The sequence below is a fragment of the Octodon degus genome, unplaced genomic scaffold (genome assembly GCF_000260255.1).
Source record: "Octodon degus isolate 3935 unplaced genomic scaffold, OctDeg1.0 scaffold00122, whole genome shotgun sequence".
Taxonomy (NCBI): Eukaryota; Metazoa; Chordata; class Mammalia; order Rodentia; family Octodontidae; genus Octodon; species Octodon degus.
This window is the reverse complement of record NW_004524698.1, coordinates 2,626,000-2,648,213: the sequence shown is the minus strand read 5'-3', so window position 1 is coordinate 2,648,213 and position 22,214 is coordinate 2,626,000. Positions and strand designations below refer to the sequence as shown.

General features: G+C 39.4%; 1 protein-coding gene across 1 annotated transcript in view; it reads right to left on the bottom strand.

Annotated features, from left to right (window-relative positions):
- Cpb2 (carboxypeptidase B2) overlaps positions 1-22,214 on the bottom strand; it is a 57,266-nt gene that overhangs the window by 12,461 nt on the left and 22,591 nt on the right. The window contains exons 4-8 of the mRNA XM_004640264.2: positions 21,122-21,230; positions 14,099-14,200; positions 10,478-10,582; positions 5,529-5,639; positions 4,620-4,713 (exon numbers count right to left, since the gene is read on the bottom strand). Coding sequence (XP_004640321.1) covers positions 4,620-4,713; positions 5,529-5,639; positions 10,478-10,582; positions 14,099-14,200; positions 21,122-21,230 — 521 coding nt within the window. The remainder of the gene's footprint in view (positions 1-4,619; positions 4,714-5,528; positions 5,640-10,477; positions 10,583-14,098; positions 14,201-21,121; positions 21,231-22,214) is intronic.

Below are 22,214 nucleotides of genomic sequence, written 5' to 3'. Positions count from 1 at the left end.
TGGGGCCTGATATTTTAAAAATTCTTTGTATGTTCTAGATAGAAGGCCTCTGTCTGAAGGACGGTCAGCTATAATTTTTCCCCAGTTTGTTGGTTTTATTTTTATTCTGTTGGAGATTTCCTTTGAAGTGCCAAAACTTTTCAAAAAGATGAGACCCCAGTTGATTCTTTGAAGTATGTCCTGTAAGTTTGGTTTTTGTTGATGAACTCTCTACTTTCCCTTATGTCTTTAAGATTTCTACCTACATTGTCCTCCAGAAGATTTGGTGTTTCTGTTTTAATATTTAAATCTTTGATTCATTTTGACTGTAGCTTTGTGTATGGTGATAGGCATGGGTCTAGTTTTATCCTTCAGCATATGGAAAGCCAGTTTTTCCAGCACCATTTATTAAAGAGGCCATCTTTCTTCCAGTGAGCATATTTGGCCCCTTTAGCAAACATAAGGTGGTTGTCTCTTTTACTCTTCTCTCCTTGCTGAGACAAATACTTGACACTCAAAATGAAGGAAGGAATGGTTTATTTAGCTCACAGTTACTGGAGGTTTCAGTTCATAGTTGTCTGGCTCCAAGGTAGAGCAGCACATGGCAGAGGGCAGCAGTTCATGGCGGTGGCAAAGAGCAAGAGCAAATGGGAGGAGTAGTGGCAACAATGGCAGCAAAGAGCAAATTTAGGCTATCCACTTCAGACTGGGTGTAGCTCTCACACCCATAATCCCAGAAGTACTCAGACCCATAATCCCAGCTTTGGATCACCCATAATCCTAGTGGATCATGAGTTAATCACAAGCTCTAGAAGACTGCCTCATGACTGCATGAGGCTTTGGGGGAATACCTAGAGACAAACCATAACAGTGGCTGAGTATGTTTGCAATTGTGTCTGCATCTTCTAATCTGTTCCACTGTTCCTCAAAGTCTGTCTCTATGCCAGTTATGCTGATTTTATCACAGTACCTTTATAGTATAATTTCAGGTCAGGGATTGTGGTACCTCCTGCCTTTCCTTTGTTTCCCAGGATTGCTTTTGATATTCTGCGTTTCTTCTGGTTCCAAATGAATTTGAGAAGTTTTCTCTAGCTCTGTTAGGTATACTAATGGTATTGTAATCAGTACATTAAATCTGTGTTGGTGGGAGTGAAGACTGGTACAACCACTGTGGAAATCAGTGTGGAGATTCCTCCAAAAGCTAGGATTGGAGCTCCCATTCAAGCCAGCTATTCCTCTCCTGGTTATTTTTCAAAAAGAACTGAAAACCTCATACCACAATGATATATGTGCACCTGTGTTTATAACAGTGCAATTTGTCGTAGCTACATCCTGGAAGCAACCTAAATGCCCATTAACTGATGAATGAATAAAATATGTGGTATTTTTTTCACAATGGAGTATTATTATTCAGCTATAAAACATGACAAACTTGAGTCTTTTGTTGGTAAATGGATGCAACTAAAGAACATACTCTTAAATGAAGTGAATCAGACCACATGTGCAAACATCGTATTGTCTCCTTAGTGTGAGAACCTGAAATAGAAAAATGGAATCTGAGGGGTACAACAGACACTAGGAAAAGGGAATGAACTTATTCAAAATGAAAGAGTTACTGAAGGAGAAGGATAGGAGAGGGAGCGAGGGAAAGAGATTTATCTGTTTCTAGGCAGGATGGTTTGGATAACTGTACTGTGAATTTCTGCTGGTCTATGGAAAGGAACAGTTAACACTTAATTTGTTTTGTCTCCTTTTTTCAATTGTGTGTACTTTTTCTCTTACTAATTTCTTATACATTTTTTATTTCTCAATTTTACACACATATATCTGGTAATATGAATAACTGGTTGGAAGACAACACTACATATTACAACACATACTGTGAAATTTGTATTACTTTGTTAAGTGAAATTCTGTATCTCTTGTAATTTTTTCTGTTTTAATTCTAATTTGTACTCTCTTTACAAATTAAAAATAGCCTGCTTGGGCAGACGCAGAGGCCTGGGTTCAATCCCCGGCATGCCAGTGCCAGCCCTACCCCTGGGGTGTGCTGAGACTGCAATTGAAACTGGGTGTGGTGGGGCATGCCTGTAATCCCAGCTCTTGGGAGGCTAAACACAGGTGGATCACTATGAGTCCGATTTACATAATGAGACTCTGTAGACCCTTTTGAACTTGTACTAAAATACAAAATAATAATATAATAATAATAATAATTAATAAACAGCTAACTTGGTTAGCTCTGAATCTTGCCATGGGATGCACTGTGCTGCCCCTGGACTTTGACAGCAAGAGGACTTTGCCAGATGTGGCCCCTCATCCTCAAACTTGCACTATCAATCAAAATGAACCTCTTTTCTGGGTAGCTTACTCAAACTGTAGTGTTCTGTTATTGGCAACATAGAAATTGTCAGGCTTTACTCAGGCATGACTTTCTCAGAAATCTATCTTTGTAATATGTAGACAGTAAAATGTAGTATAACTGGCAGGATAAAATAGAACTTTAAAAATTATAATTGTTTCTTTAGTGACAAGGTGCTTCTCCAAATTTTCTCAGGCAAGGGCAGAACCAGGACCCCTTCTGCTCAGTGCACAGAAATGGACAAAATATGTGGCTGCTGGCAGCAGATCAGGGTCAAGTTTCTTTTCCACAGGCAAGATAAGAAGCAGAGATAGCCAGGAGGCATCAAGCAAGTTGGAGTTGTCTTGTCTCATTTTACTCTCTCTCCCTCCTTTCCTCACTATGAAAGACACATATCTGGACAAAGTAAGATGTGATTTATGGCAATGTGAGGCTCCTGCATTGCCTGGGAGCCTTTCTCTGTGCCTCCTGTGGTTTGTTCCAGAGCAGCAAGCAAAGGGCTTACAGACCCAAGCAGCCTGTCACACTGGAGATGAAGCATGCACACACTGCCCTGCCCTGAGTAGATCTTGGCACAGTACTGTTTACCTATTTATCTGGCTTGTTTTTCACAGCAGCAGCTGTTTCCCTGAGTCACTGGCCAGGCAGCAGTGCTGCAGCAGCCTCCAAGCCTCTGTGAGCACCTGGGTAGCACTCTGCAGAGCGGCCCTGAGGGGAGCCGTTGAGTGATTCCCCTAGACCATTGGTGCTGAACCTACGGTATACACTCCGCAGTGGGCACACAGAGCCCTCTCTGTTGGCAAGTCAGCCCAGCAGCTGAGCACTGGATATTCAGGTTTAATTGCAGGGTTAACACTTTGCAATAAATAAATAAATAAGTCAGTTTTGTAGTGAAGGTTTGGGTGTTCAGTCTCTAAAAGTTTCACCATCACTGCCTCAGACCTAAATCAGGATTAACTGCTCCATCCTCTGGTTTCCAACTGCATCATCCCAGAGCAATGAAACTCATTCCCAGGTTCATTTCACCAACATTTGCTGAGAACCCTCCCAGCACTGACTAACGGACTAGGTGGCGGCTCCTTCCTTCATGGAGTTCTAATTGGAAGTGGAAAGGAAATAAAGACATGAAAAGTAATTTGTCTTGTTTGCTGGAGTAATGATGAAATGTTTAGAGTTACAAATCTTCTTTTAAAGGACATATGTAAGATCACATGTGAGGTTAAATGTATGTAAAGTACAGGCTATCTCTGTGGGTACAATATCTTCTTACCCTGGTTCCCACAGGGCCACCTATGGCCATTTTCAAAAAATAGAAATGAATTAAGTTCATTGCTTGATTTAGTTTGTAGCTGTTTTTTTTTTTTTTTGTTTGTTTGTTTATTTCACTTTTTTTGGTACTGGGGATTGAACTGAGGGGGACTGAACTTAAGCCCTCCCCTTCCACAACAATATAGAAGGGCTCCTGTTACTTTTCTACCAACAACATGGAATGCTGTACTAGAATATGTCATTATTTGATTTCTGGTAACCATTCTTTCTGGAGTAGGATGGAATCTCAGTGTTGTTTGCATTTGCACGTCTCTAAAGGACAGAGATGAACATTTATTTGGGTACTTATAAGTCATTTATACTCATTCACATGAGAAGTGATTATTCATTTCAGTTTTCCATTTTTTGATTGGGTATTTTTATTTTGAGGGGTCTAATTTTATCAGTCCTTGGATAGAAGACAAATATCTAGAATGTATAAAGAACTCAATAAATAAAGTTAGAAGATATCTTAAAGAACTGGTACAACCTCTTCATGTTAAAGACGCAGAAGCGAACAGCAGGTAGAAGATATTGAAGTAAATGGCTGACTGTATTCAACATTCACAATATTACATCTTCACCAGAAGTTTATTATTCAGATTATCTCCCAATTCAAACTGGGCTCCCCTATATTTAGTTTACATTCACAGGCCTTCTAATCCTCTTGATGAAAAGACAATGTTACAAATAAGGCAAACAGGGCCAGCAATAGCTCAGCAGATGAAACACCTACTTAGGCAGATGCAGGGACCGGGTCTTAATCCCCAGTGTGCCATGCTGGCCCCACCCCTGGGGCATTCTGAGATGACGATTGAGACTGGGCATGGTGGCACATGCCTGTAATCCCAGCACTTGGGTGGCTGAAAACAGGAGGATCACTGTGAGTCTGATCTACATAATGAGACCCTGTAGACTCTGCACTAAAATACATTAAAAAACAAACAAACAAACAAGGTAAGCAACCTACCACACCAGTGTTTGGAAGCAAAGTTTCTGTTCAGGTCTGTTCCAATGCAGTGGTTCTTCTCATGGAGGGAGAGGTTCTTTCTCCACATTCGATTCTATGTAAACAAAACAGGAAATGATAACCGTGGTGGCCATATTTGAGAAAGAAAGAAAGAGAGAGAGAGAAAGAGAGAGAGAGAGAGAGAGAGAGAGAGAGAGAGAGAGAGAGAGGAGAGAAGAGAGGGCTTGGGGTTTTCTCGTTCTCATGACTTCCATGGCTTAATTCTCACTGTCTTTGTAGAAACCTTTCACACAATTCCCATTTCTATCTATATCCTGATCTCATTAACTCAAACTATTTTAGTCTGAACCAAACAAAATGACAATATTTGCTGAACTGTTACCCATGTAAACTAAAAACTTTTATCTGGGCACCCTAGCCTCCTTATTAACTTTCTCGTTTAATCTTATTTCCTTTAAATTAATGTTAGGCACAGGCTCATTTTGAACTCCCTCAAAAATAAAAGCAAAATAAGTTGCTAGTGCAAGTCAAAACCTAATGCTCTCTTTTTGTACTGTGGTTATTTTTTAAACTTTCCTTTTTGAGATGCATGATTAAATACTCACTAGTAAACTGATGATACAGTGTCTTGGGTTTCCTTCAGAATAATGTGGGTATGCTAGAAGTGAGCGGAGGATTTAGGTGAAACAAGATCAGCCGTGTGTTGATTATCACTGAAGATGAGTGATGGCTCCACAGATATGACCATACAATTTGAGCTACTTTTATGTATGTTTGAAATATTCCAGAATAGAAATTAAATTTTTTTCACAATACACCGTTTTACCAAGATTCAGGATTCTGTTTATAATTCAGCTGATTATACTCCAAAAGGAGGCGGCATGCCTTGCTTTCTTTGCCTTCACTTACCTTTGTCCATGTGTAGTCATAGCCATCCACATTTATCACTGGCATGATATAAAAATCCACGTGTCTTAGAATATTGGTATATAGCTTCTCTTTCCCATAGAATTGGGTTACCTACAAATTAAACCAAGTGTTATTAGCAACATCTGATTTTAAGTCCACCTAAACTTCTTGGGTTTTGCATGTTTTTTTTTTTTAAGTTATTTGATGAGATTCATCTTTCAAATGTGTTAGTAACTGAATGTAGGTTACATTCTGCTGCCACCTGGCAGTAAATACTTTCCTTCTATGTGATCCAAATAGTCTTCCTATGTCATGAAGGCAGAAAATAGAACCACATGTTTCTGAATGGTTGATCAAATAATAAAATGATTTGTTTATTAAAGCTATAAAGCTTTTCTGGGTATGGTGATATATAGCTATAATCTTAGCATTCAGGAGGCTGAGGCAAGAAGATAGCCATGAGTTCAAGAGCAGCCTGGGCTACATAGTGAGGTCGAGGCCACCCTGAACTATATAGAAAGACCTGTCTCAAAACAAACAAAAAACCACAAGGGTCATATTAAAATTCTTTATCATGAATAATCACTTATAGAACATGACAGAAAAGAAAGAAAAAATACCAGTATACCAGTATTTTGTTTGTTCAATTTTGTAAAAAATCTACTACAGGTGAGAAATAAAAGCTTAATGAAAGAAAATTTTACAGAGAAAAATATCTTTTAAATAATTCAGCAACCATTTAAATACATTTTTATGCTACAGATTTGTAAACTTATGTTGGTGTCATTTTCTAGTAAGATTATAGCATTTATCCTTAGAACAATATAGGAAAGCAGTTACTTTCAAAATAATAAAACATGTCATTTTAATATTTATGTAGGCTTCACTTTCAATAGCACTTTTACTGCTTCTCTTTCTCTATTTTTCTACCTTTACCACTGACTGGAGAAGAGTCTTTCAGTAAAAAGTGAGATGAAAGAGCTGATTCGTTGGCCTGAAGTTTCCCTGTCTCCTATCAGGACTCCAGCTGGAAGGGGCTGAGTGAGAGCTGACAGAGCCCATACTCTGTGTGCCGAGTTCTACCTCTAGGTGTGGCTGCAGCTATAATCCCAGGGCGAGGGGTGGATAATTTTCTTTAACAGATTTATCGAGATATAATTGATATGCCAGAAAATTCAGTTTTAAAGTATAAAACCTGGGGGGGGGTTAGAATATTCGCAGAGTTGTACAACTATCACTGTTGTCTGATGTCAGAACGTTTTCATCCCCACCCCCACTGCCAAAGCCCTGGGTCTATTAGGAGTATTCCCCATCATGCTCCCTGTATCTAGGTATCTAGTTGTCTTAGGAAATGATAGCCCTTTTCGAGCCCACACAAAGGCATTACTGGGGCTAGTGGTAAGCCTGTCTAGGTGTACATTCAGAGGTGAGGGCCCAAAGCAGTCGAAACTGGTGATGATCTGAGGGGCAACAACAAAATAAAAACCATATTCTAAGGAGGATGTCATAATTTAAAGAAGGAATAGAGGGAAGTCAGTTGCCAAGAAGATATTCATGCTGTTAGAAGCAGTGGGCGCTGAAGGAGGCTGACCTGGGTTGGATATTTTCCTAATCAGCTATAGGTTATAAAATCAGAGTCTAATGATGATGTCCCAGCCTGTCTTCTTTGTCAGTAATGCAGAGATTAACTCCATGTAGGATTATGTAGATACATAACAATCCAAGAGATATTCTTTATTGCCACTTATTATTTAATAAAGTACTCCCAGATTTTAATTTTCCCAGTTATTTGTGCTAAAGAACATACAATTTACCTAATCATGCACTACAAAGTACTTCAAATTTTATAATTCTAGATTAGAACTCTCAACTGTGATTAAAGACATCGTTTTTTAAAATAACATTTCAGCTAACTCAAACTTATTTGCACATCTAATATTTTTTACTGTTAACTCTGATGTGTGTATTGTAGGCCAAGTATGTGTTATTTAGTGCTTTTTTGTGGCACTATTTGGATATATTTACGGTATGGTTCTACATCTGTCTAGTGAATGAATCATCCTTAAGATGATGGCTAAAGGAATTATGGAATGCCTGACACATAAAAGAGAACACACAAATACTTGTTGAAGGTATGATTTATCAGTAAGGCAAGTAAGCTAAGTTAAATCATGGTTCTATTAAAAAAGAAGGGAAGAAAGAAGAAGATGGGATGTGGAGGATCCTAGGAGCCAGTGTGTGACTAGAGGAGGGAGTTAAGGGTAGCATGATTGCTTCGGCACATGATCACTCGATCACTCGGGTCTTGGCCTCCCCTTGCTGGGAGTGTGCTAAAGCTTCACCTTCATCATAGTTCTAAGTAACAGCATTTATCCAGACAGTAACCCACTGCCATTTGGCTGAGCTCAATTAGGTACATAGGTATAGAAGACATTGCATGGAAGGTTTTTAAATAAACTTATGCTCATTACCATTAGAAATATAGTAAAGAGCCGTCTTTACTGTATCAGAGTCTATTGATCTCTATTATATATACACATAGTTCAGACATCCAAATGCAATGTGGTAATTAGCCCAATAGTGGATAATATTTAGGTACCTTATGGACCTCAAGTTTGTATTTCAGTCAAACTCAATATGTAGCTCTGTGAAATTTCCCCAGGGCACAAGTTCAGAGGGAAGAGCAATGAGAAAGTTTGTGGTGAAAGTACCAGGCCAGGAGTGATGACCAGCCCATACTCACTGGACCCTTAGAACATACTAGACCCAGAACTGGGTTTTGGGTGTGGCAAAGCTGGCTGCACAAATCAGCCTCAGCTTTTGCCTTTGCAGAATTAGAAGGCATACAGCTTTGGCCTCTTGAGAACCAAGGTGAGGTGCAGAGAAAAATGGCGGGCTACAAGCTTACTAAGGTGATTGCTATCTTCTTTGAAATTGGGCTATAAGATTTTCTGTAATCTCCTTTCTACTAAGTCATAGAAAGGAAAGAAATGTAAAAATTAAAATTTCAGTTCACATTTGAGCATATTGACTTTTTAAAGTAAAATTTACCCATACAAAAATTTTTAAAAGTTAAATATTTTATTTTTCTTTTCTCTAACAGTGGTTTGAACCATCATGAAAGTCAAGTGATCTGGATTACTTTTAGGCACAGTTGGATGCAACTTCTTAAATGTCTATTCAATAGAACATATAGATCACATTAACTCAAACTGGTTTATATTGCTGGGGCAAAATACTTGTATGTTCAATCCTTGAGCTATATCCTGTTCTCCACTGAATTTCTAGGGGATAGAATTTCCAAGGCATTTTATAAATAATTTAGATTTATAAGTAATTTTTCATAAATTTTGTAAATAATTTGTGAAATAAATCTTTTAACATTAGAAAGATTATGCAAGTAGGTAAATGATGGGATTATAACAGAAGGGAAAATGTCACGCTAAGAGGGACAGCAATTAGGAGCAACTTCACCAACATGAATTAGACTCAAGATGGATTGGAATTTCTTTCCACCCCTTCTCAAATTCAGTGAAGGAAAGAAAAAACAATGCTCTTGCTTGCTTACACTTTTCTCTCTCCAGTATCTGCTGTTCCCTCCATTAAAACTACCCAATTTGAGTAAGGTTCAAGATTAGAAAATGAGTTCTGCTAAAAGGTTGATAAATTGAAACCAATCTCATTTGGTCCAGATAGTATCAATGGTGGCTGGAAATTTCTCAGTAGTGGCAGAGATGCTGCTCTGGGGGAAAACGAAATGGCAAGGCAAGTGACAGTGGATACATCATTTGTTACAGATCTAAGTGAAGCCTTTCAATTTCCTAACTCATTTACCTTATTATTGTGTATTTGTGAATACAAAATTATAATCACTATTATCAGAAAGATACATGATTTATCTTTCCAGTGGCATGACACTTGTATAAGTCACGTGTCATGGCTTTATGTAGATAGATAATATCTACCCAAGAGTTTCATGTGCTCATAGGTGAGGCCTTTGGAAGGTTATTGGGTTATGGGGGCTTATCGATGACTTGGTGTTGGGAGCATGAGCCAGGTTGGAAGAGGCAGGTGTTTGGGGCATGGCCTAAAGGGTTTGTCTTCTTTCCTGCCTCCTCCCTTGACAGTTCTGCTTCTGGGTCGCTCTACACAAGGCAGCCCTCCTCTGCCATGCACCTCTGTCATTCCTTCCCTGTCTTCGAGCCAGCCAACTATGGACTAAAACAGGGGCCAAAATCAACCTCTTTTCTTTAAGAGAGGGGTATTGTGTCTAGGTGATGAGAAAGTTACTAAGACACAGGAGTAGAGGATATGTTATCCCATTTCATAGGAACCAAAGTATAATTTTTACTGTTCTCATTTGTTATGGAAGATTATAAGTGTTCCATTTTTTACTTTTATGACCTGCTACTTACTAGTCTTATATATTACTTTTTTAATGCCAATCTCTTCTTCAGAGACAAAATTCTCTATTAGGACACAGGAAAAAACATTATCTTTTTTGTAAGGGTATGCTTCATATTCAGTTCCCAAGGCAGAATGTGTCAAAAGATGTTTAGACAACTCAAATAGATGAAGAAACATAAAGAAGGACCCAACTTAGATAACTCCTTCAGAAATTTCTTCTATGTAGTAAAAATATTACGATCATCACACTATTTGTAAGTTACTCTTCAATATTTAGCCCCAGATAGAAATGTAGAAAGGAAAAGATCATTTCTCTAACAGGCAATTTAAGTACTGAAATCAGACTCTTCAAACTTGATGTGCATAAAAGTCACTCAGAATACTTGTGATTGTTGTGGCTTCTCCAGGCTCAGTTCCAGATTTTGAGTCCAGAGCAGCAAGATTTGAAGTGGGAAGTGCATCTCAGTCACACCCAGTGGATGCTGACCCAGGTGAACGTGGCTGCCCAAGCTGAGAAGCACTGGCCTAATATGAGCACTTACGTAGCCTATGAACCACAAGCAGAAAGCTGGAGAGATCCATTCTCTGGCATGAATTCCACAGTCAATCCAAATGGCATTCCTTGCTCTCTGTTCTTTTCCAGAAACCTCAAAGAAAACCAAAAAGCAACAGAAGCAGTAAATCTTAGTATAACAATTTTTATTTACACGGCACTTATACTTGATGTTTTCAACAAATCTATAGAAAGTATATTGCTGTAAGTATTCCTTTGAGAAATTTCAAGTTAAAAGCTGGTGAGAACAAATGACATAGCTAACATTACACTATAGTGTGAGTTGGGACTGATGTTTGCAGTCTGGAATCTTGATTTATAACTCTATCCTCCCACAATTAATTGGCTGCTGAGAGCTGCATTTGGAAAGGTAGGAGCAGAGACTAGAGGGTTAGTGTTTTGGGCCATATGGTTACATTACAATGAGAGGTAGATGGGTGTGTATTGGCCAAGCAGCCTTCCACAGGAGCTATGGAGACATAGGAGGAACAGAAAGGCCCCTATCATTTTGCCTAGAGTGATACTTCTTATGCATAGACTATTTCTCCACCTCACATACAAAGGACTGCACATGTAGCTTCACACAAACTGATACCAAAAGGAGCTGGAGACCTTGTTACCATTCACAGTGTGTGGTTACTATAAGGAGCTAAATCTCTGCAACAAGAATTCCCACCCTTTTCTCAATGATAGCCTTTGAAGTGTTTGGATGAGTTCTCAAGAACAATTTCAAAATTATTCAAAATTTTTTAATTTTAAAAATTAGTTAAAGTAGGGCCAGCCAAATAGCTCAGTGGATTACAGCACCTGCAAGCAGGCACAGGGGCTGGGAGTTCAATCCCCAGGCCTGCAGTGCCGGCCCTGCCCCTGTGACATGCTGAAACAGCGATTGAGACTGGGCGTGGTGGCACAAGCCTGTAATCCTAGCTCTTGGGAGGCTGTAAACAGGAGGATCATTACGAGTCCAATCTAATAGTGTGACCCTGAACACCCTGTAGACGCTTCCCTAAAAATACAAAAAAAATAAAAAATAATAATAAAAATTAGTTAAAGCACAAGTTAGACTGTGCAGGAAAGGGAGGAGATTGTTATAAAATCCAACAAAATGTACAGAGGTAATTTTAAACTAAAAATTTTAAACTTAAAACATTTAAGATATTAAATGTTGCCATACACCACTGTGATATCCAAATATATACCACTCTGATAACCACAAGCAAAGTAAAAAAGAAAGTCAAATGGCCATTAATGGCCAAAGCGTACAGGTGCAGAGAACTGTCTTATTGACAATGTATTTAATGTCAACAAAGTTTCAACTTGTCTGGATTAATTGCTATACTTGACATTTCTAGCTGCAGAGCAAACCTCTGGCATTCTTTCTGACACTGGAAATATGGAGGAACACAGAGATTCACATACATGCACCTTCCGCAGTGAGTGAGAGTAGGACGAAAGTGTCCGTGGTGTATACTTTTCCAAGGCATATGTTAGGGTTCCAGGCACAAAAGTTCCAAAAACTACACACAACATGGGTGGCGCACACATGGGTGGATACACCATTACCTGGACCTAATTCAACTGACCAACTCAAACACTAATAGGACCCAACATTTCACACATTTGGTTTGAGTTTGTGCTGTAAGTTCATGTCAGGGACTAATTAAAACAGAAAACTCTTCACTCAAAATTATCTTTGGATGACTGAAGAGACTCACCTATCATAACGTAAGAAAATTCTATATCACTAAATCTAATGTGTTTTTCAGCAATCACATTTTTCAGAGATTCTTTTTAATTATATAAGAGACAGTGGTAGAAAAAAAAAAAAAAAACAGAACCACAGAATCAAAAAGTATAAGCAGGTAGGAATCAGTATGGTTCTTATAACTAAAACTCTATCTTCAGTGGCTTATATTCACAAACCTTTACTAAAGCAAATTTATCTGAGAGAAAACATTGTATTCAAGGTACTTTAAGTTGATCGTATTCTTTCCCATAAGATATTGCAATAGAAAATAGATAATCAAATGGACAGTAATTAGAGCAGAAGATATTGTGCAAACCCTACTGCAAAGAACTCCAGTATTGCCCACTTCCTATCCTTCCCTAGGTTTGATTGTTTGGCTTTTACTTTGGCTTCTAACAAATGCCCACTGCTGTCTCTCTCACAGTAAGTCAGTCTATCTGAAGTATAAATGATGCAAATAAAACAGGGAGTTGAAAAATAATCTAGATCCTTTTCTGGCTTTTTCCTGTTTTTGGCTGCGTGGAGGCAGCTCATGCATCTGGGACACCCCAAAGTTAGGACTTTTCTTTGCACACCTGAGGCTGCCCATGGTGGCTCTGCAGTTGTCATCATACCATAGAATAAATATACTGAATTACATCGTAAAAACTATGGGTACTGCTTGGATTACCATGAGAAAAAGATAAAGAAGGAAAGTCAAAAGGCTCATGAACATTCAAAGAAGGCAAAAAAAAAAAAAAATGATTGGCCTGAAGGCTGAGCTCTACCACAAACAGCACCAAGCAGAGAAAATACAAATTAAGAAGATTATCAAGATGCATGGAAAGAGAAACACCAAACAAAAGAATGATGAAGAGACTCCACAAGGACCTGTACCTGCCTACCTGCTGGACAGAGAGGAATAGTCTTGTGCAAAAGTACTTTCCAACATGATTAAACAGAAATGAAAAGAAAAGCGAGAAAATGGGAAGTTCCTCTGCCCAAAGTTTGTGCCCAAGGAGAAACGGAAGTATTAAAAGTTATTCGAACTGGAAAGAGAAAAAAGAAGGCATGGAAGAGGATGGTCACTAAAGTCTGCTTTGTTGGAGATGGCTTTACAAGAAAACCACCTACATATGAAAGATTTATTAGGCCAATGGGCTTATGTTTTAAGAAGGTCCATGTACCACATCCTGAACTGAAAGCCACCTTTTGCATGCCACTACTTGGTGTGAAAAAAATCCTTCATCGCCACTGTATACAACTTTGGGTGTGATTACCAAAGGAACAGTGATTGAGGTGCACGTGAGTGAGTTGGGCCTTGTGACACAAGGAGGCAAGGTTATCTGGGGTAAATATGCCCAGGTAACCAACAACCCTGAAAATGATGGATGCATCAGTGCAGTATTACTAGTTTGACAGATGTTTCATACAGTAACTTCTTACACTTACTGAAGACTACAGACCAATCAGAAAAAACGTAATTTGAATATTGCTGAACAACTCTCATGACTGCATTCATCAAGAAAACTATTTATTAAATTGTAAAAACATTAAAATGGCCCAGTTTTAAATAATACATCCTCTTATGAATATGAGTATTGAAGCCCAGTGTCAATTGAATGGCCCATCTACTGTCACGTAAACATAGGCAGAGTGAAATCCTGAACTGGAGCTGCCACTCTCACATCATCACTTCATTATTAAAAGAGTATTTAAAGATAATAACTGACCCCTAAATAGCTGGATGTTGAAGTTGGGCACACCTAGAATACAAATATTCCCAAAGCTCAAAGAAAAAAAAATCCCAGTTATAACAAACAGTACCAGACAATTAAGCCCTCCTCTCAAGCTGAAAGGACAATGATTCTTCTCACAACATACCTTCAAAACATAAAGTGGACGCTTCTCATAAGAGGATCCAATGTGAATTTTTCTAAGCATATCAGGATGCTTCTCAGTTATTACTTCTATCCAAGAGTAGATCTATGAAAACAGAAACCAGTGGTTAGTCATAGGAAAAGTTCAAAATATTTTTCTAATTACCTGAAGCAGATGGCTTCTTTGAAAAATGAGATTCACCCTGAAATCTTTGTAGATGCAAGAAATAGAGAACTAAAACATTAGGGTAGGATTTTTCTGTTTATGAAAATTAATAAAATTAATTTTTTGACAACTGTCCACATTTAGAGAAAGTTAAATACTACTAAGAAATACACAACCAAGTTGAAAAATTAAGCTTTAGAGTATGGATCCTGAATGTTATTTTTAAAGCTCATCACATCTAGTTCCTGCCTCTGTGCATCAGATCTTTGTACTACTCATTTAAGAGTTCATGTTTACATGAGACTTAAAGAAAGGTAAATTCATTGTTCAAGACTAAGAGAGCTGGGGCACTGCCTTTACCCAGAACAAGCAGCCGTGTCATTGTTTCCCACTGACCACTTGTACAAGTATAGTGAGACTGGCAGAGGAACAAGAGGCAAAGGTGAGGACAGCCTGGAGGGAAGACCATGCTACCATGTGAAGTTTGATTTGGATCCCTCTCCTTCAGTGGCATTTGAAGTTCTGTCAAGATGACAGTAGGAAAACCAAAAATTCCAGGACTGATTTTAAGCTAGCTTCTATATTAAGCAGACACTAAATTCTCATGTGGTTGGGGATCTCTGGGATTGGGTTTGGTCATATTTTAATACAGAACAACTGCGCCTTCTGAAATGGGAATCATCAACTCTTGACTTTATCTCTGGGATCTTTCCTAGAGCTGTTTTCAAATGGCAATCTTAGCATTGTCGATTACTTAAGATTTCCTAGTGTAAGTCAGTGACACACATACCAAATAAAAGGCCAAAAGAAGAAAATCCTGCTTCCTACTAGGCCACTGCATGGAAAGGGCTGATATAGAATTACTACTGAAGAGGAAGAAAATACTTAGGTGTTCCATGAGAGAAAGGCAGCTCTTATCAACTGCCTGGAAAGGATTAGGATTAGAGAGTCAGGAAGAGAAATTCAAAATATTTTCTGGAGTATGTATGGACGGATCAATGTGCATACACTAAATTCATATGGTAAAGCCCTACCACCCATTCCCTTAAAATGTGACTGCTTTTGAAATTGTATGGTTAAATTACAAGGCCCCACACTGGGTACTAACGTAAGATGACTGGTGTCCTTTTAAGAAGAGGAAATTAGGACACAAAGAGCCCCAGGATGTGGATTATAAATATTGGACACCAACAATTTAATCAAGGAGGGGTTTATTTTTTGTTTGTTTTTTCTTATAAATGTTAGTTTGATTAATAAGTGTTGTTCTGGGAAATTGCAGTTTGTCTACAATAATGACTTATCTAACTCTAAACACACTTCAAGTGACAATTATAAGTTATGGTGGTCAAATAGCTCAGTGGATTAAAGCACCTATTTAGACAGCCGCAGGAGCCAGAGTTCGATCTTTGACTGCCGTGCTGGCCCTGCCCCTGGGGTGTGCTGAGGTGCCGATTGAGACTGGGCATGGTGGCATGCACCTGTAATCTCAGCTCTTTGGGAGCCTAAACACAGGCAGATCACTATGAGTCCGATGTGTGTAGAAAGACCCTGTAGACCCTTACTAAAATATACAAAAAAAAAAAAAAAAGCTAGTTATGGTGGTGAGAGAAATCTACATTGACTTATTGCAGCCCACACAAAAACAAGAGCAGTAGGGCAAATAGAGGGGGTGGGCTTTATGAGAAAATAAGTGATTTAGGAAACTCAAAAAAGGAGTGTTCTGCACTGGTAGCAAGGACTCTAGGGTACAAAATTACTAGTGTTTTTAACTCCAGCCCCTGTCCCTAGCTGCATAAGCAAAGCAGAAGAAGAAGACAGATAAAGCAAACAAGTAACTTAGTAAAATTACACTTAGAACCCTAAAAATTTGAGTAAAATCAAAGTTTGTTTTGCTTTTAAAAATTTCAGTGTTTCAAAAGGCCTGCTTTAGTGACATGTTAGCCCCATAGGAAAATAACCCCCTGTCAGTGACATGCTCAAGTTGAGTGGCCAGCTCACACTTCAAAAGCAGGTGTGCACAGGTATATGTGTGTCATTAAACCCAGCCATGAGGCTCACATACCTGCCGGTACTGTGCAATGTTAAATGTCCAATGTCCTCACTACAGGAAAGTGACCAGGACAGAACCCCCTTATGAGGTCATGAAGGACCAAGAGACACATTTCTCACCTCTGCCCAATTGATCTTTATTTCTAAACCAATTTTGGTACCCAGTGACCAGGATAGTTTTCTCCTTCATGCATATCCCATACCTATGTATATATATTTTTTATTTTCACATTTACATAAAAGGGGGGGCCTACCCCTTAGCTCAGTTCTTTAAGTGGCTGCTTCAACAAAGCAGTCAGTCTCAGGTTGCTGTGGTTCGATCCCCACAACTCAAGCCAGCCAAACCTGCCCTGAAGGCATTTGGAGAAAAAAAAAATCCTTATTCCACATTTACATAAAAATACTACTTTACTTTGTATTACAAATGGGAATCAAAGGAATAAAAGCTTTTTCTTCTTTTAAGGTAGAGGCATCCATCAGTTTTCACTCAGCTTTGTGTTCATGGGAGGGAATGGAACCCCAGTGAAAGAAGCACCATAGCAGAAGAGCAAAGGCCCTTTTCCTCCATGATCCCCAAACCCTTCTCTTTCTTATCTAATTCTGCTTGTTGTAGGAACTTGGTTATACCTTAAGTAGTATAGCTTTCCACCAAGAGGAGAGAGATTCTCACCTACTCAAAGTCAGAATAAAAAGAAGTCAGGTCTTTGCCCTTAAAAAAATTCTATCCCCCAATGTTCCTTCATGAACACATCTGCTCTACCTAGATAGCTACACCAAGATAAGTGCACTTGACAAATTGTTTAGTTTCCCTATCTGTGTTGCCACTAACTCATTAGAAAGCTTTTGTGATAGAGGAAATGGGGTGAAGAGACTAAGGACTTGATTCCTCTATCCTGGCCAAAGAAAGCATGAGGAATAAAAAGACCTTGACATTACAGCCTTCGGGTTATAACAGGGACAAGTGGTATAGCTGGGAGATGGGAAAGCATTAGAGTAGTGTGAAGCAGTAGGAGGAGCTCGATGCTAAAAGTCTAGTCCACTAAATGTTGGTACTAGAAGGGCTTGTTGCCAGTCTCATTGAAAAGACATGTGCAGATGAGGGCTTCTATTATATCAAAGGGGTCACAAATGGTGGAAGGAAACTTCTTCTCCTGGATGACAATCCAGGGAATGTGGATGCTGATGTTCCGGGTAGCTATGCCATCAGAAAAAGTCATCAGTGTTGAAGGTTTCATGGAATCCCATCAGGTGCCAGGTATTGTCCAGGCCCTGCTTGGGATCATAGGTGAAGATGTGGTTAGGTTCTACATGGTCTCCTCCATGTACTTCAGATGATCCTTCTCCCATGCAAGTTCTGTGCTGAAGTTGTTGTAGCAGCTGCCACCACCCAACTTTTCACTCTGAGTTCCTTACACACTATGCAGGATGAAATGGGCTGTTCAGAGATCTCCCATGGAGATTCTTTCATGGGAGTCCTATATGGAATTCCCACTGGGCAGGCATCATTTCATCATTCATCCCTAGAATATTGACTCTGGTGTACAAGCAAGCCCAATAATGACACTCCACAATATTCCCACCATCAGCTTTGCCTGCCCCCACACCATGGTAATATGGACTTCAGAGCTGAGGGAACCGTTGGAAGCCCAGCCAAGGGTGCCCATCTGTCCTCTAGAGAGTGTATTCCTGCTCCATTCCCAACCAGTGGTGCTGGTTGCATATTGTAGCAGCTAGTGCTTAGTAAGGAAACATTTAATGCAAGGCATACAAATATATAAGAATTTACAAGATTGACTTACAGTGGCCACCCACAGAGTCATATGTGGAAAAGTGCAGAGAAGCTGTCTATGTGCTGCAGATCTAAAGGACTCAGTAGAAGGCCTAAAACTCATTATTTGTCCCATGTGAGTTTATCCTTATTTGTACTTGAGTCCCATGTGAGTTTGTATCAGAAATGAAGAGTCTGCCCTGGAAGGCTGGAGAGTCTGTGATGGAAGCCAGCAGATGATATCCAAGATGAAGGTGAAGACTGGAGCTTTTCTGAAGAAAGAGAAGTGAGCCTTCCTTCTTCACTTCCCTTTTATTCCATGCATGCCACAAGCCTGTTGCTTGGAGCCACTTACACCCAGAGTAGGTCTTCTGTCTTCAGAAAATCCCTTTAGTTAACTATCACACATCTCTTGTCCATTATCCATTTAGGTGTGCCCTAAATTGGTCTCCTTAGGCTTCCAATTATACTACTTGGACATTTCACAGAACATTTATTTATTGTTACCTCTGCAGAAGGGGTCCTGAAATATCCATAGGGATAAGGTACATGTCACTAATGGACCTTCAGTGTGGAAAGTGCAAGAGCCATCAAAATTCTACCCAGACAACTAACTTCTGCACACTTGTGCCCAGTCTCGTGGCACAGCCCTTCTGGGTACTGTCAGTCCAGGTACATGTTCTTTGGACTTTGTTACCTTGATGCAAGAACACATTCACCTGCTTCATGCCTTTGTTCAAATGTTACACTTATGAAAGCAGCAACCAGAGTGTAGGATATTAGCTGTGAAGTCCCTTCTGGGCAGAGCAGAGCCACGAGGCCCCTGCAGCTGGCTGAGAATATGAAAGAGAGAACAGATTCCTTTGAAAGCCAGGTCAAGATTGAAGCAAGAGGATCACCACTTTGAACCCAGCTGAGCAACTTAGTGACAAGCAGGAACTTGCTGAGTTGCCCATGGTGGGAAAGGCTCTGAGCAGTGAGCAGGTGCATGAGCTGTGAGAGTGAGGGGAGGACAACATGGAGAAGGTGCATTGTCCAGTCTCCCCCACTCTTGGTTCTGCTGAGAGGTTTATTTTGACTCTTGGTTTTTAAAGGATTTGTCCATGGTTGGGTGGCTGCATGGCAGAAGGGCACAGGAGGGAAAGGTACTCACCCCATGGTAGCCAGAGAGTGAAAAAGAGAGGGAAGGACCAAGGACAAGCACACACCCTTCCCAGAGAGCCCCCAGTGACGCACCTCCAGCAGGCCTATCTCTTGCACTGCAGTTAGCTGCTGACTCATCAGTGGATGAATCTGTGGATGAGTGCAGCATCTCAATGGCTCAGTCACCTTCCAAACGCATAAGGCTTGGCGGAGGGCTACCTCTGAACTATAATATGATTACACAGAGGAAGAGCCAGATGAGAATACAAGAAGCAGCCATCTGCAAGTCAGTGAGAGCAGCCTCAGCAGCAAGCAAACCTGCTGACATCTCGGCTTCACACTTTGGCTTCTAGAACTGGGAGCAAATAAATTTCCCATGTTTAACCTGCACAGACTTTAGTTTTATTTAGTTTAGTTTTGTTATGGACTCTAGAAAACCAACACAGTAGTAAATTTGTTTTTTTCTGTCATTGCCAATAAGTAAGAAAATACCTTTTTAAAAAGTTTTATTTATTTATTTACTTGGTACAGGGTCTTGCTACACAGCTTGGACTCATAGTGATCCTCCTGTCTCAGCCTCCCTGCTCTGGGATTATAGGTGTAAGCCACTACTCCCAGTTTCAGTGGCCAGCATAGCACGTGGTACCTGGGATCAAAACTGGGTCCTTATACTTACCAGGCAGGCACTTAGTTTGCTGAGCTATCTCCCTGGCCCTAAAACAGCTTTTTTGAATAGAAGAATTGACATATATTTTTAAAATTTTAAAAAATACTTCTGTCTAAATCATACTTTCCCCATCAAACTGAATACATCAGTGACATATTCATCTTCTGTAGTTTGCAAAGGATGCCTCCCTAGCCCCTCTCTATTTTTATTTTATATTACTGGTGACAGATATTGGAGGGTCATGTTTTGTGGGAAACAGATGTAAGATATGAGAGAAGAAAGAGTGGATGCAATTTTAATACCTCTATCAGTCAACCAGCTATGTGGTTTTTTTGAAGTAGATTGAATTCTGGTTTAACCAACTGGGAAGGAGCAGATGCTCTTAAAGATTAAATATAAAATTGATTCTTATTACCTCTTTCTTAGATAATAAGACACATGATGTGATCTTTAGTAGTTCCTGGCCACCTAGTCAAAAAAAGAAGCTAAACATAGCCATGTTAGATTGTCTACCAGCATATACTGCTAAGAAAGACCAAAAGTCTTCAAGGTGTTTTTATCTTTTTGGAGAATATTGTACAAAAGAGAAATCCTCTGAGAGATTTAGCCTTTAGCTAAAAACTGTGTTGGAAATGGCCATGAGTCTGTGTTAAAGCTTATGTGGGCAACTGAACATCAGAAATATGTTTAAATTCCCTCTAGAGAAAATGAAACCTATAAGTACTGAAAAGAAAATAATTCATAAAGTATGGTCATGATGATATGATGATTACTGTACTAGTTTAAGTAAGTTCCTCTTAAAAGGAATAAAATACACTTATTTGCAGCATATTATTTGAATTTAGTGATGTAATATTGTGGTATTTACTAAGAGTAAATTTTGGATAATGGTCCAAAGAGACATGAATAGTTGGACTGGTAATTTTTGTGGCAGTTTACATTTTAATTTCCTGTATTTCATTTTCTGTAGTTCCTTACAGTGCACCATTACCCCTAAAGGATGGTGGTGATACTTTTAGCTATGCACAAACATCCTGCTTACAGATAGTTTGATGCAATCTTTCCAGAGAAGATAACTACCAAAAAAGAATCCCTATCATAAAATCAGCCTAAACTGATCTTTTTTTTTTAATCATCCTCCACCAATTACAATTCTTTCACAATTTCTCATAGTTGAAATGACAATGCTAGTTGAATGAAAATAATAACTTTGAAGGACAGTGTGACGACTTACTTCATTTAGCGAGTGATATTTTTCGTAGTATGATGAGGAGGCCCGGGGGCTGACCGTGTCGTTAGAAGTCTGCTGCCGAATAAGATTTTCCACATCTCCCATCAAGACGCTGTGGGATGAAACAGAGGTGAGCCGCCTTCCATGGGGAGTGCTGGCCTTCTCACACAGCCCACTACAGACACGCTAGGTGCGCATGGGGAAATAGTGGCCAGCAGAGCTGGTGAGCCGCTGCGGATCAAGCTGAAAGCATCAGAGCCCTACCCTGTGACTAGCTGACATCAGCATTTCAGCAGCACCTTGGTGTGTGTTGAATGCAAGTAGCCCCTGCTGGCTGTGGCTTCGGGACCTCCACAGCCTCACTGCTTCCCACAAGATCTACTTTTCCTGCCTGTGATTCTTTAGCATCTTTTATATGAACATGTAGATTCATGGACACTTTCTTTAGTTGAGAGTAACATCTTATGTTTTCAGCTAATGTCAAAAAGAAGCAGAAAGCTTTTTCTTCTTGTTTTCCTCTCAACTACATCAGATATTCTACCAGAGTCAAAAATGATCAAATCTCTTGAGAAGTGCAAGTACAGGACAAGAGATGACATCAGAATGCCATCTTACTTATTCAATTAACTAGGCAAATTCATTAGCTGAATTAATGCATCAACAATAGGATGAACAATTTGCAATTAGCTATTATATTAACAAAGGTTTCTTTTATTTACACCAGTGGATAAAGCCAAGGCTTTAGGGTGGTAGAGGGATTGCCTAGCAAGCACAGGGCCTTGGTTAGATCCCCAGAACCACCTGCCTTTAAAAGTCAAGACTTTGATATCAGAAAGATTTCAGTTTGGCTTCTAGTTGTGCCATATCTCTGTTGGTTAACATGAAGAAATTTCTTTATAAGATTTTTAAAACTTTATTTAGGCTTAACAGCCTAGGTTGTATGGTAATAACAATAAGCTTCTCTTCTGGAGGGTTAACAACCTTAGTTTGCAGACCAAAATTAGAGAAAAAGGAGGGCCGCAAGGAAAGCCAACATTTTGGCCCTAGCCTTCCAGGTCAATTAAGACTCAGGACATATGAGAACTTGTACTGTAAC